The sequence below is a fragment of the Dipteris shenzhenensis genome, chromosome 32, assembly GCF_047967505.1.
Source record: "Dipteris shenzhenensis isolate YYH24624 ecotype China chromosome 32, Dip_SZ_1.0, whole genome shotgun sequence".
Lineage (NCBI taxonomy): Eukaryota > Viridiplantae > Streptophyta > Polypodiopsida > Gleicheniales > Dipteridaceae > Dipteris > Dipteris shenzhenensis.
The window spans coordinates 42,884,287-42,899,025 of NC_141627.1; the positions used below are offsets into that span (position 1 = coordinate 42,884,287).

At 45.8% G+C, this 14,739-nt stretch overlaps 1 protein-coding gene across 2 annotated transcripts in view; it reads right to left on the minus strand.

Moving 5' to 3' along the window:
- Nucleotides 1-14,739, minus strand: part of LOC147880791 (uncharacterized) — a 46,603-nt gene that overhangs the window by 16,562 nt on the left and 15,302 nt on the right. For both annotated transcript variants that reach the window (XM_087371058.1, XM_087371059.1), the window contains exons 2-3: nucleotides 2,618-2,776; nucleotides 2,253-2,495 (exon numbers count right to left, since the gene is read on the minus strand). In XM_087371058.1, coding sequence (XP_087227184.1) covers nucleotides 2,253-2,495; nucleotides 2,618-2,776 — 402 coding nt within the window. The remainder of the gene's footprint in view (nucleotides 1-2,252; nucleotides 2,496-2,617; nucleotides 2,777-14,739) is intronic.

A 14,739-nucleotide genomic window follows, 5' to 3' on the forward strand; every position in this document is an offset into this window, starting at 1 on the left:
GAGAGATGTAATGAAATACGTTGCTGAATGTTTGCCATGTCAGCAAAATAAAGTGGACAGCAAACTACCAACTAGTAATTTGGAGCAAGCCCTTAGTCCCTCATCAGAACACACAAAGTTTGCCATGATGCCACTCCACATCAATGCCATTTTTCAAAATGTGACATATCTTTTATCTTCATCGAACTTGGCCCTACCCACCTGGAGATAGTGGACAGAGAGGTTAGCATGCCTGGTATGCACGTATATTCAAATGGTCTACTAGACAAGGCATTCAAATGGATCAACTCCTGCCTTTTCAAAATAGTTGGATGCCCCACCCTCTCAGATTTCACGGGATGAGATCAACTGTATCATACGATTGGACCTACTCTAGCTCTATACGTCGCGAACTGGAGGAGGGACTAGGAGTTCCCCACCACAATCCAATTCTATCAACACTTCCTGAGAGTATCCGAGGATGGCATGACTATCAAACCCCAATACCTGGAGGATAGATAGGTCTCACATGCACTCAGGATTTCCATTGGTAGCTACGAGTCTCGTCCCACCAGCTGAGCATTGAGACAAGGAGAGGTACAAGCATGCCTAGAAAGCAACAGATTTGTAGGCCATGCACACTAGAGGAGGTGGAGACAAAGGGTGTACATACCTCGTCTACTATGAGATTCGTGGATGATATCATTGCCTTTTCCAAGATGAACAGGGTTCGGACCACTTTCACAGCTGATCCATCTTCATGATCAGGTCTGCATTGGCCTCTATTTGATCAAGATGCAATGGCATACGGGGACTCTACTGAGACAAATCAGAAAGCAAGAGGTGACGATGACACGGTAGACAAAGCTAGATTAGACACATTGGCATGTCACAGACTTCTATATATTTGAGTCGAAACCGATCAAAGTACAGTGGGAGGAGCTAGCCATGATGAGGACACAATAGACTAGCTAGAAGAGGAGACGAGGAGCAATGGAGCCAGAGCCACAAAGGCCACACCAGTGCAAAGAGAAGCTAGAGCACACACAATGGAGCTCCAACCTATCCCGGATTTACATAGAGGGGACCATCAGAGTTGAAGGACTCTTTATATGGCACACTTGATACAGAGATCATACAAAACACGCCCCCCCACCACCACAAGAGATGACCCGACGGAGGCAGATACGAGATATCCTTATATCCCATTGGAGGACTGCTGAGGCACTAAGATCATAGATGACCACATCTTTTGCTTCTCTCAAGGTTTTGAGTTTTGGATTTTGGATTTTAGTATAGCACCCAGTAGGGGTCCTAGCAAGCCATTGCATCAGCATATGGCGGCTCGTATGAGATACTATTTTTTATTTGCACCTTGTCTCATAGGCCCGTGAGGCCTCTTGAAGATATTAATATCTTACTTTCTTCTTCTTTCTTCTTCTTTTCATTGTCTTCTCCCCCTTGTGCAAATCTGTCCTCCTCCTTGTCTTTCGAAAGGCTGTGAATCACCTTGACTCCTCAGATGGGATATCTTATCAAATCTTTGGTCCATATTTGCTTTGCTTATTTTGCTGACTGATACTCAACCAGTGCACTTTCAAGATTTTGGTATGTAAAGAAGCTATAGCTCCTTTATATTCAAAAAACAACAAGCATGTTTTCTCAAGAAAAAAGAAAAAACACACGCGCACACAAATAGATAGACAGATATATAGATAGATAGACACAATATGTGAGTATGTCTGAAACGATGTATGTGTGCATAGTGCATGGTACACATGTATGTATGTATGTGTGCATATGTACGTATGTCTATAATGATGTATGTATGCATAGTGCATGTACACATGTATGTATGTATGCATGTATGCATGTATGTATTTGTGATCGTGTATCTATGTCTATGTACATAGATCTGCACATATCCACACATACACATATAAATGTACATACATGGATATGTACATGGCTTTAGACATACATGTGCATATATGTATATAGTGAATACAAATATACAAGAGAGAGGGAGAGACAAAGAGATAGAGACACACACACACACACACACACACACACAGAGTGTGTGTGTGTGTGAGCCATATTCATCGACATGGTTAGTATAAGGCATAGGGTTGGGAGGTTTGGAGCATGCGAAAGAAAATGGGAAGCGAACTACTTTGTTTATGTATCATTCCTAAAATGTTGCAATGACCCATTCTTACTATCATGCACAGGCATATGATGATGTGCATAAATGAGAAAGATGGCCACCATACCTTTCATGCTCACTAAATGAGCGTGTAAGGTCTGCAAGAAACTTCTCCTTATATTCTTCTCGATGAAATAAGGCATTAAAGATAACCTCACCATTTCTGGCCCAAAAGTAATAGAAAACTGCAATTGCTACTGCGGCAGACAAGAAACACCGACCAACAGCTTTTTCGTATGTTTTAGTTTGAATTGTAACCAGAGAAAGAAGAAAGAGGAATAATGAAATTATCCCCCCTCTTCGAATCAACCTGTCATAGCAAGAAAAGGTAAAGTAATTTAAGCAAGCCTGCTACAAGGCTCTCCAAAGTCACCTCACATGTGAAAATTATAGTTTACATGATATATGCATCAGATACAACAGGTGACCAACCTGAATTCAGCATACTGGGCCACAGCATCCCGGAGTTTGAATGCAAAACCAAGGAATATCAGAAAATACAGAAGCAGCAGACTTATCAATCCATATGCCCATGAGCTTTTTCCTTTTTTAAATTTGCAGTCTCCATTTTCTCCATTTTCAAGCTGAAACCTGATACACACAGACATATAAATTTTTAAAGACCTGATGTATAGACAAACCTGGTGCACAATCAAAAAAGCATTCGACAGACCCATGCATCCACTACCACTCTAGGATGCGTCTGGACATACACAGGAGGCTTTCCACGTATCAAATGGGATCCATTGTCCATGTTGTGAGCCACATAGATAAGGGGAGGGAAGAGGCTAGTAACAACATCCTCGTCCATGTTCAAACAGATGTGGCCACCTTTTAGGGCCGGCCAGTAGCTTTTTTGGGGCTGTCCTCAAGGAAAAGCTCACAAAGGCCCCTCAGCCCACTTAATTGGGCCAACAGTGCCAGCACAGATGGGCTGACCATGGTTGGCCAGACCAAGCTCACCTCATCGGGCCAAGTCATGCTTGTCATTTTGCCAGTTTTAAGCCTGGAAGCTCTACAAGGGCCACAGAGTCATTCAGAGTGTCTTCAGCCGTACCAGCCCTGTAGCAGTTCTATGTGCTCAGCAGCCAGGAGAGCACTATGCAGCCCCATAAAGGGAAGGTCATCTCCTAACTCCTCTCACGGTGGGGACACTTCTGCACTGCATTGTTCCTCTCTCTCTCTCTCTCTCTCTCTCTCTCTCTCTCCCCTGTTTATGACTACATTTCTGCAATCATAGATCAGCAGTGAAGCAGCTAGTCCCCAGACTTGTTATTTTTGCAGACGAATCCACCAAAATATGTGAGCTCATCCAGACTAAGGTGAAATGTGTTGGAAAATAGGGTCCATTGTCCCACCTGTAAGCGCCCATATGAGCAGAGCGCAGCGACATGGTACCAAGGGTTGGGGAGCCTAACAGTCTACTCATGGGCAGATCTCAGTGGCGGGGATCATTGACAAGGCAAGCATGTGGGCAGCCTCGTAGGCTGCCGCATGGGCTTTGTTGTCAGAGGTGAAAAGGAGCTCTGAAAGAGGGGGGCCAATGTGTAGGCTGGTACGGCAGGGCTGGTACAGCAAGTACAGAAGACAGTAGCAACAATACAGAGGATCTGCAGTTCCTGGAAGGTAGGAGAACATGCTGGTTATAGGTCGGCAGATGTGCAGGCTGGAGTAGAATGCAAACCTGCAATAGGTGCTTGCAGAGGGCCTTAATTAGCAAAGAAAGCTGCAGCAGGTCCGCAGTTACACAAACTCCCAGTTGGCAATTCAGGAGTAGTATTACAGACAGGTGACCAATGGCAGAAGGCCACGTGGGACCTTTGGGCAGATTCAGCACAGACTAGGTTGCCCAGTGTGGCAGGTCAGGTCAGACCTGACTGAGTCGACTGTTTTACTAACTGCATCTACCAGTCAGGGGGCTTCAGGCCCTCTATAAAAGGCCCCATTGGGGGGGGCATTTTAGCAGTTTAGACTGAAGCAGCCCTCACGTTCTGGAGCAGATCTTGGTGCATACCTACAGCCATTAGGAGAGTGGTCACTGAGGTGCATGCAACCTGAGGAGTGCAAAAACAGGAGTAGGAGCATTGTTTATGCTCACCATAGAGCATCCAAGCCAGCAAACTGCTCACTGAAGCTCACTGACAAGCATGCAACCTGAGGAGTGCAACGACAGAAGTAGGAGCAGTGTTTATGCTCACCATAGAGCATCCAAGCCAGTAGACTGCCATGGTTTTTGGGATCTCTGATGACAAGATACGCTAGTGCATGAGGTGGACTGAATTCACATCAGCGAAGTTACGAGTCGTTTGACTACTTCCTACCGGATCACCCTCCACCTGATATTAAGTTATCAACATGCCGTACGGGATTGATGATGCTTCGCACATCCACAATGGGTCTTCAGTACCCATGGTTTATTCCTGACACCTTCAGATTGGCTTTGGGGGTGAGCTTTGGTGTGTTGGGCAATGATGCTCAGCTTAATGAGGGTAAATCAAGATCACGTAGTGTTTAACCGCGAGGCAGATGCAATCTTCAGAACCTTTAATATTTGATTGTTAGGTTTAGCACCTTCATTACTCACATGCACATTAGATAGAGCACACCGATGTCTAAAGGATGGATTCAGTTTGGGTAAATTCTGAATTTTCTAGGTCAAGTTATCAGCCTAGCCAACCTAGGATGTGCATTTGTTCTAGGCCTATTAATTTAACTAATTGTGTAAATGGCTAGAGAAATCATGGGGCAAAATCTTTAAGAGACCTAATTAAAAGATTAAAATAATTCCTAAAAACTATTCTGACCTAGAATAACCAATCATATACTACAATTAGAAAATAAGATATGAAAATTCGTTTTTCATCTTTTTCATCCTGATTTTTGTGCTTTCTGAGTTTTGTGTAGCTTTTTGAGTTCACCCAAGGTCTATAAAAGTTTGGGCTCAGTTCTAAGCAATCACAATTGCTCTCTGTGCAAATTTTGCACCCTCAGCTTAGATTTGTGCAATACATTCTAGGACAATTTTTGGGCTATTCTACTGTTATCTATCTCCTGAATTTGGTGCTTGTGAGTTCTCTCTTGTGGACAGATGATTTGAAGTTTTGAATTAAAACATTCCCTTCTCCTCCCTAAGATCGTCCCATTGCACACACCTTATCTGTAAGGTACCGCACCTCTCCCTTAGTCGCGGAAGGTCCCGAGGCGACTCCGCCTCCCTCAAACGTAGCCAAGCCTCACGCTGGGTTCAGTCTGAATAACTCCCTCTTGGGATCCCAACGTGGGCTGCCCGTCGCAACGGTTCAAGAAGCTCCTCAATCGGAGTCCAAATGCAAAATTTATGAGCAAAAATGTACCAAGGAGTCTTCACGACCACATCTCCCCCGTCCGCCGAGGTCTCGCACCCGTCACGTCCTCCGTGACGCGTCCTGCACCCAAGCACCCAAGCACCTGCCTGGACGTTCACCCCGTTCCCCCTCTCTTTCACGTGCACTCAACCCACCCCTTGCGTGAGTGTCAACAAGAAAACCAAGGGAATCGAAAACGGTACAAAAGAATGCATGTATTCACAAAACGTGCCAAAACGTCCACACGCGTTACACTGTCTGAGAGCACCACCTCCCATATACTCTCGCCGGTTCGATGGAGCTTGAAGTCCCTTTCAAGCATTATAGAAGTTGAGAACCATGTCGCGATAGTTATCAATCATAAATGCCTCTGGAATCCACCTGCATTCCATCATGGGCCTACCCTTAAACTTAACATAAAACTCTACTCTATCCCGTAACATTCTGTATTTCAAAATTGCCTCCGGCTCATAAGGCAGGCTTACAGTGTTAGAGAATGACGGGGGAACCTTCCTACCAAACTTATTATCTGTGTAGAAACGACGCAACAACTGTACATGAAAAGCATTCTGGATGGCAACCTCCGGCGGTAACTTCAATTTGTAGGTCACCTCATCAAGCGCGTGCATTACTTCATACGGTCCATAGAACCGATGATTGAATTTCGGGGTCATGTTCTGCGGCAGCTGAATGTTGCGAGAGCTCACAAGTACCAAGTCGCCAGCGAAGAACTCCACGTGCTTGCGCTTCTTATCATGGTACTTCTTCATGACTAGTTTACTCTTTTGCAATCTTTTTTTGCAATTTTCAAACTCTCTTGCCATCGATTCAAGAACTCCTCTGCATCGGGATCATCCACCTTTGTAACCCCTGACGCAAGAGCCACTGGCATGATAACTTCTTTACTTGTTGCCAGTTCGAATGGCATGAAGCCCGTGCTCCGGTGCACCGTGTTGTTGTAGTGAAACTCAAGAATGTCCAAGTGCAGCGCCCAATCCTTTTGGTCCACTTGAACATAGTTGTGCAAGAAATCCTCCTCAGTTTGATTCACCTTTTCGGTCTGTCCATCAAACTCTGGGTGATACGATGAACTGAAACGCAACTGTGTCTCCAATATCTTGAAGAGTTGAGTCCACATGTCACTTAGAAACCTAGGGTCCCTGTCGGAGACGATTGCGAGGGGCAATCCGTGGTACTTGAAAATATGCGTGAAATACAAATGGGCTACATGTTTCGCCGTGATGGGCGATTTGATAGGAATGAAATGGGCCTACTTAGAGAAGTAGTCTACCACCACCATGATTGCGGTGTAGCCATGAGAGTTGGGAAGACAAGTGATGAAATCCATGCTCACCACATCCCATGGCCTTGATGGGACAGGCATGGTCCGCAACTTGCCTGCCCTTTAACTCTGCCAAGAAATCCTGCCAACGTGCTTGCTTCGCAAAAAGTTTTGGTTGAGTTTGAAAATACTTCAGCGAAATGTTATCGGTTAACACCTTGGAATGCTTGTCCTGCACGTAGTGTTTCCACTTCCGAAGACATTCCACCACTGCCAACATTTCTTTCTCATGCGTCGTCCACCGACACTCCACTGCATCCAACTTCCGCAATTCGTAAGCCACTTGGCGCCCATCCTGCATGAGCACCCCTACCAGGGCAAAGTCTGACGCATCTATGTGTATCTCAAATGGCTTGTCAAACTCTAGAAGTTTCAACATGGGCGAATCGATCATGATCTCTTTCATTTCCCCAAATGCCTTACTGCAATCAAGGTTCCAATCAAACTTTTCCTCCTTATGTAGAAGGTCATTTAGAGGAGCTGCAACTTTGTTGTATTCCATTACAACCCTTCGGTTGAAGTTACAAAATCCCAAGAAACTCCGTACTCTGCGTACTGTTCTTGGCGCCTCCCACTCTTTCACTGCTTCAATCTTGGATGGATCCATTTTGATCCCATCTTTTCCCACAACGAGCCCCAGGAAATCTATCATTTTACCCCAAACTCACACTTTTCGCGCTTGGCGAACAACTTGTGCTCTCGAAGTTTGGTAAATACCTTCCGGAAATGTTCTTCGTGTTCTTTTATCGTTTTGCTGAAGATCAATATGTCATCAATATAGACGATGACAAAGTCATTCAGGTACTCCCTGAAAATGTCATTCATCATGGTACAGAACGTGGCCAGAGCATTGGTAAGTCCAAAAGACATGACTAGCCAATCGTAGATCCCGTACCTGGTTCTGAACGCCGTCTTCTCAATATCTTCGTCTACGATCCTTATCTGGTGATACCCCGACCTTAGATCGATTCGGCTAAAGTACTTAGCCCTAGCTAGCTGATCCATCAAGTCAGCCAATAGCAGCATTGGATACTTGTTCTTGATTGTGATCTTGTTGAGCGCCCTATAGTCCAAGCACAACCTGGAACTTCCATCTTTCTTTATCACGAATAAGACTGGAGCCCCGTATGGAGATTTACTTGGTTTGATGAATCCGCTCTCAACCAGTTCATTGAGTTGCCTCTTCAACTCCCTGAGTTGGTCATTGCTCATTCAATATGGCGCCTTTGCTGGTGGCGCGCTGCCAAGAATCAACTCGATTTGGTGGTTGACATGCCTCCGCGGCAGTAATCCTTTGGGGAGTTCCTTTGGCATCACATCGCCAAACTCCTCCAAAATCATATCCAATCCACTGGATTTCTTTGGGCTCGCCCCAGATGCATTACAACAAATGCTACTTTTGCCATGGTCGGTCTCTACCATGCGCATCATCATTAGGTGCACCTCCGCACCTCGTTTGACTTCCTTGCTCAATTGCTTGGCACTTATGAGGTTGTCAAAAGCCCTATTTATCACTCAGGTGGCTAAGTTCTGAGCCACTCCTGGTTTCTTTCCCTCGTTGATAAGACCTTTTGCATCCTTAGGCGATACCCCCGATCTGATGCACTTCACTTGGACTCCGCGTCCTTGCATGTCTAGGATCAAGGAATCCACTTTCTTGCCCATCATTGCGATCACAAACTTGTCCCACCATTCGATTCCATATATCGCTTCATACGAATCCATGGGGACTACCAAGAAGTCCATCTCGGCTTTCCATTCTCCAATCTGGCATGGGACGTTCCATGCTATCTTCACATAGTCCTGCTTTCCTTGCCCAAATGCCACCTGAATGTCTGATAGATCGGTCGTTTTGATCTTCAAGCGCTTAGCTGTTTCTGGGGTGATCACATTGTGTGTGGCCCCCAAGTCGATCATTACCCTTTGCGGGACGTCGTTCATCCGTGCATCGACATAAATGTTGGGTATGCCCATTGCCACTCTCACGGCCATGCATCTTGCAGTTATCGTGCATGCCCCTATCCTGGGCTGTTCATCCAGTCGAGAGGAGTCTCTTTCGTTAATGTCTGTTCAACTCCTCCCATGTCTTCATGATCCCCGGCTTCCTCAACCTGGGTCAAGGCGATTCGAGGCCTTCCAAATCTACCACGTTTCGGACAATCCTTGACATAGTGGTCCTTTCCGCATTCAAAGCACCCCCTGTTGGTGCTTGCTTAGTACCGAAAGAGTTGGCGCCTCTACTCGCGAAGCCTCCTCGACCAACATAGCCACCTCTCATCAGGTTCTGAGTCACCATTGCTCCACTAGAGCTCGCCACGTTAGTATTTGACCAGACACTCTCTGACCTGCCCTCAGGTTTAGGAGCGGGCTTGCTCATCCACGAGCTTCCCCCAGTATTCGCTTTCGTGAAGGATCTCTTGCCCTCCAGATCGATTATTCTTTCAGACATCTTCAAGGCCGTGGCGTAATCCTCAGGTTCTTGTTTCTTAATCTCACGGCGAGTCCAGTTTTGTAGACCATACAAGAACTCATGTAATCGGTCTACTTTCATCATGTCTCCGGCCTAGATCATGACTTGCCTGTATCGGTTCACATATCTCTGAGCTTTCCATCATTGGGACGAAGGTTCCTCCATTCGTCACGAATTTTGATAACTTCGTTTTGGGGAATGAAGTATGCCTTCATTCTCGATTTCAATTCCTTCCAGTTAGTTATCTCATCATGAGCCTCCTCGACTAGAAACCAATTGTAGGCTTCTCCTGACAATTGTTTGATGGTGATCTTGAGATGGAATCACGTAGGCAACTCTGCCATTTCCAGGTAATCTTCCATCTCCCTGATCCATTTCTTGACAGCTAGAGACTCCCTGTCTCCAGCATACTTCTCGGGCAACTGCGGCTTATATTTTCCGTAGTTTGCCTTCCCATTGTCCTCAGAGTCGCTACTTGAGTCCACCTTAAGCCTGTTCTTCCTCCTCCTTAGAGGTTCTAACTTCTTTCTCTTTGGCCGACCCTTCCCCAGGGTCGTGACTAACTCTTTCAACGTGTCGTGAACCTTGTTCATGTTTTTTGACAGTTGCTTCCTTTCCCTATCCCCCTATTCAAGCTTTTGGCTTACCCATGCAAAAGCACTTTCGTGCGAGTCCACCTCGCTGGTTCCAGCTTCTTCATCATCAACATTGAGAAATTCATCCCCACCATCTTCAAAATCCACATGAGTGCCTTTGTCCTCATGAATGGATTCTCCGACCCCTAGGTTGGTTGTATCACCGGCAGTATCACGTTTCCTGTCGTTAGCCGCATGGGCCGTTTCCGCAACGTCCAATTTCTTTTCATGACCCGTGTCCAAGGTCCCAAGTTTCTCTTTTCCTTTAGTTCTTCTCCTCCTCTCGGTTTTGTCATTGCTGCCTGGATCTTTACCCTCGTCGGGTAGTTCATCGATCCTTTCTAGCCTCTGGTGCAGCATCCTATCCGGGTTGACGCCCACAAGCCGCAAGATCCTCCCCCAAGTCACAATTTTCCCACCGTGTGCCTCAGAGTGAGGCTCTGATACCTAGTGTAAGGTACCGCACCTCTCCCTTTGTCGCAGGAGGTCCCGAGGCGACTCCGCGTCCCTCAAACGTAGCTAAGCCTCACGCTGGCTTCAGCTTGAATCACTCCCTCCTGGGATCCCAACATGGGCATCCACTGCCCTAGCCTCGAAGAGCATGACGTGCCCATCGCAACGGTTCAAGAAGCTCCTCAATTGGAGTCCAATCGCAAAAGTTATGACCAAAAACGTACCAAGGGGTCTCCACGACCACGTCTCCCCCGTCCGCCGAGGTCTCGCACCCGTCACGTCCTCCGTGACGCGTCCTGCACCCAAGCACCTGCCTGGACGTTCACCCCGTTCCCCCTCTCTTTCACATGCCCTCAACCCACCCCATGCGTGAGTGAAAACCAAAGGAATCGAAAACGGTACAGAAGAATGCATGTATTCACAAAACGTGCCAAAACGTATGCACGTGTTACACTGTCTGAGAGCACCACCTCCCATATATTATCCATTTCTATTTCCACTGCATGGAGAAACCATGCCAAGGGTCTAGGTGTTTTTAACATGGTATCAATGCCGCGGCTGCCTATCTAGAGAGCTGTGTGATGGGCATGTGGGGTGTGCTTGGAAGCGAGATATGAGAGACTAGGGTTTTGTTGGAGGAAACTAGGAGGTGTATGCCTTGATAATCAAGCCATCCAATAAGAGATTGAATTTACAATTGAAAGAGGAAGGCGACTTCTAATCAGTAAGATGTGACAATAAGGTCAATGTGTGTGTAAGAATTCCCTTCGAAGTAAAATCTCACAGGCCCAAATGGTGACCCGCATGCTGACACCAAACTTTGGTTCGATTGGGACGCTCGACGAGACAAACTACCCGATCTAGAAGATCAATCACAGGGTTGCACGTGGATTGTGGGTTATAATTGAAGGATGAGATCCAAAACCACAGAATCAAAAGGATGTGTCAGGAAACATAATCCACCTTGCAAATCCAAATGATGTCAAGAATGGATGCAAAAAGATGCTGCTGCATGAGCAATGATCATCGGGATGACTGCAAATATGGTGCTTCCGCACATTCAACTAGTTGGGACCTCACCTGAGGCATGGACCATCATGAAAGGCTTGCACAAGATAGCAAATACCGTCAAATTGTAATGCTCCAAAGTCAGTTGTTCATGCTGAACATGGAAGAAAATGACCAGGTGAGTGATCATCTAATAAAGGTCAAAGTCTTAAAGGAGCAAACGAGCCTTACCAAAACATGAGGATTTAAGGTCGCACCCAGATGCTTTGTAGGCCAGAAGAGAATTGTTGCATGAATGGAGATTGAATCTCGCACCCACACCCAGATGCACGCATCTAGGCTATGGGGAAAAAGGCCCTTAGCCTCTGTGCATATGAGCCCGCTTATGCGCAATTTCAAGATCCGCTTGATGGATGCACTGGTTAATGCTAATTATTTTTAGAGTGCTCTACACTCGCTCTACGATGATATTGCGAAGCCGTGACTGTTGAGCTATGCAAGTGTGTCCCCCGCTGCATACCTTGCAGTGGACAAAATCTCTCAAGTGGCGATGAAAATGCAACCCTTATACTAGCTATTGTTGGTAATAAACTGGTGCCACAGACATGCTCGATTTGGCACCTCTCCAAACCAAGGTGCCAATAAGAGCACCTAAGGCTGCATAAATGTGCAATTGAATCGACCATAATAGGTCAAAAGGTGGACAGCAATCAATTGGCCACTCCCATACTGACTAAACTACCAAGAAGCTTCAACAGGTTAGTGAAAACCCTAACAGCTCGAGAAAGATCAAAGCCGTTCAAAATGTTCGACGAGCTTGGTCCCTTGTTGATCCAAAAGAAAGCAAGGCAGAGGGTGCACGAGGATGGTGCAACGAGAAAGTGTTCAATGTCAATACCAAAGGTAAAGTGAAAGGAAAGCCAGTGAAGCACAAGCCAAGGAAAGGCGAGCCCAGCAAGAAAAATTCCGACAATGGAGAAACTAAGAAGAAGAGGAAAAAGTGCTATTATTGTGATATGCATGTACATATGGCAATCATGCAAAGGACAAGGTTGGATCCGTTATGGAGGATAATGAAGACGAAGACCAATCTAAGATGGATATACCTAGATGAGTCCAGGAACATGCTCAAACTCACCCTCTAAAAACACAACATATTGCAGTTTCAATCTCACGATAGTCACTCATAAGGTTGAAAACCATAAACTCCATCACGCATAGCAGGGACTGGCTACTATGACATCCCCACTGATGTCATCAACGCCCAACAGTGGGTGTAGACCATAGTATAAACATATGCTCTCACACATACAAATCCACACACCCTACTTGAGCATCCATTCATACAAAGTCTTCGTATTGAGTTTTTGTTGGCACTCTGGAGGTGAAGGGCAGACTCAGCCATGACGAAGGCTAGCACTACAGGAGAAGGCTAATCAAAAGGTAGTCCAAAAACTCTTCATTCAAGCTATAACTGCTTGTGAAGACTAAACGATTTTATTTTAGTCTCTCCTAGACGAGCATCTAAATCTAAGATGGATGTTGGGTTGGTAGCTTGCTATGACTGGAGTATTGGCTCTGGAATGCACATGTGTGCTAATGGGAGTACTTCATTGAGGTACTCGGCTTGTTTTGAGAGCAAGCAACAATCTAAAGACCATGGGTGTGCAATCTCCTCATATTCATACAAAGATTACACTAGTATTCTTGGCACTCAATGCTTGTTAGGTTGGAGGATGAAAATCTTTCAGAGAGATACAAGAGGAGCTTTCTTAATAGAGGCGCTTGGAGCTTTTTGTTGGTTGGTGGACCTAGTTGGTATGGATAGCTCTACAGAGTTGGTACTTACACCTGATACTAACAATGAAGAATTCTCAAGGAGAATCAGAGGCATCTACAGACAAGAATACTATTATACCTTGGAGGGCTCAAGACTAGAACTGAGAGGAGCTCATCCCATGATTGTGTTCCTCACGGGCCGGTATTACATCGATATAGATCATACAGACCTACACTTACCTGTGGGAACAATGGTCCATGCAACCAAGGCACGGCTTACGAGAGGTCAAAGAACTCTAGCTCGACTAGAACAACACTATTATCATGGATCGCTTGACGAAGGGATGGTTGTTTAATACCCTAGTGCGGCCAGCAACCATGTATGCAGCACCCTTTTGGGAGAGTGATCTCTCAAGAGATTTAAGAGTCTGCATGTGATTGTGGGGTCCTCGATGATTCAGAGCGAGGCCTCAGTCCCTCGTCAAATAGTATAGGCAAAGGTTGCTTTGAGAGTTTGCATGTGATTTTGGGGTCTTGGATGATTTGGAGCAAGCTATCAAGAAATTTGAGAGCCTACGTGTGATTTTGGGTCTTGGATGATTCGAAGCAAACCCCCACTCCCTCATCAAGAATATAGGTAAAGTTTGCCATGATGCCACTCCAGATCGATGCCATTTTTAAGAAAGGAACGTATCTTCGTCAGATTTGGGCTTGAGCCTACTGAGGTTGGTTCTAGAGTAATCTAGGACAAAAGGGTAAGCATGGTTTGGTATGCATGTAGATCTAGATGGTTTGCCAAACATGGCATTCAATACAATTTTAATGCCGCACCTTCTTAGATTCCACAAGACAAGATCAACCATATCATACGGTTGGACCTACTTCACCTCCATACATCATGGACTTGGGTGGGAGCCAAGAGTTTCCTACCAAGCTCCAATTGCATCATGATTGATTCTTGAGAATATCCTAGGATGGAGTGATTATCAGACCGCAGTATCTAGAGTCCGCACCACTTCACACACAGAGGAGGACTAGCTGAGATGAGGACACAATGGATTAGTGGGAAGAGGAGATGAGGAGATGAGGAGCCAGAGTCACAGAGACCACACACAGTGCAAGGACAAACCAGAGCACGCACAATGGAGGTCTAGTCTATCCTGGCTTTACTCAAAGGGGAAGGTATCAATCTTGATATGGGCCCCCGCATACAGAGATCACGGAGGCCATGCCCCCACCAAAGCAAGAGACGACCCAATAGAGGCAAATACAAGATATCATCATGTCCCATTGGAGGACTGTCGAGGCACCAAGATCATAGTTGATCCTTCTGGATTCTACATCTTTTTGTCCAATGACGATTTTGAGTTTTGGACTTTAGGTTTTGAGTATAGCAATCAGCATGGTCGTTGGAGATCCCTTGATTCAGCCCACGGCAGCTTGTATGAGAAACTATTTCTTTAGTTTTAATCTCTCTCTCTCTCTCTCTCTCTCTCTCTCTCTCTCTCTCTCTCTATCTCTCT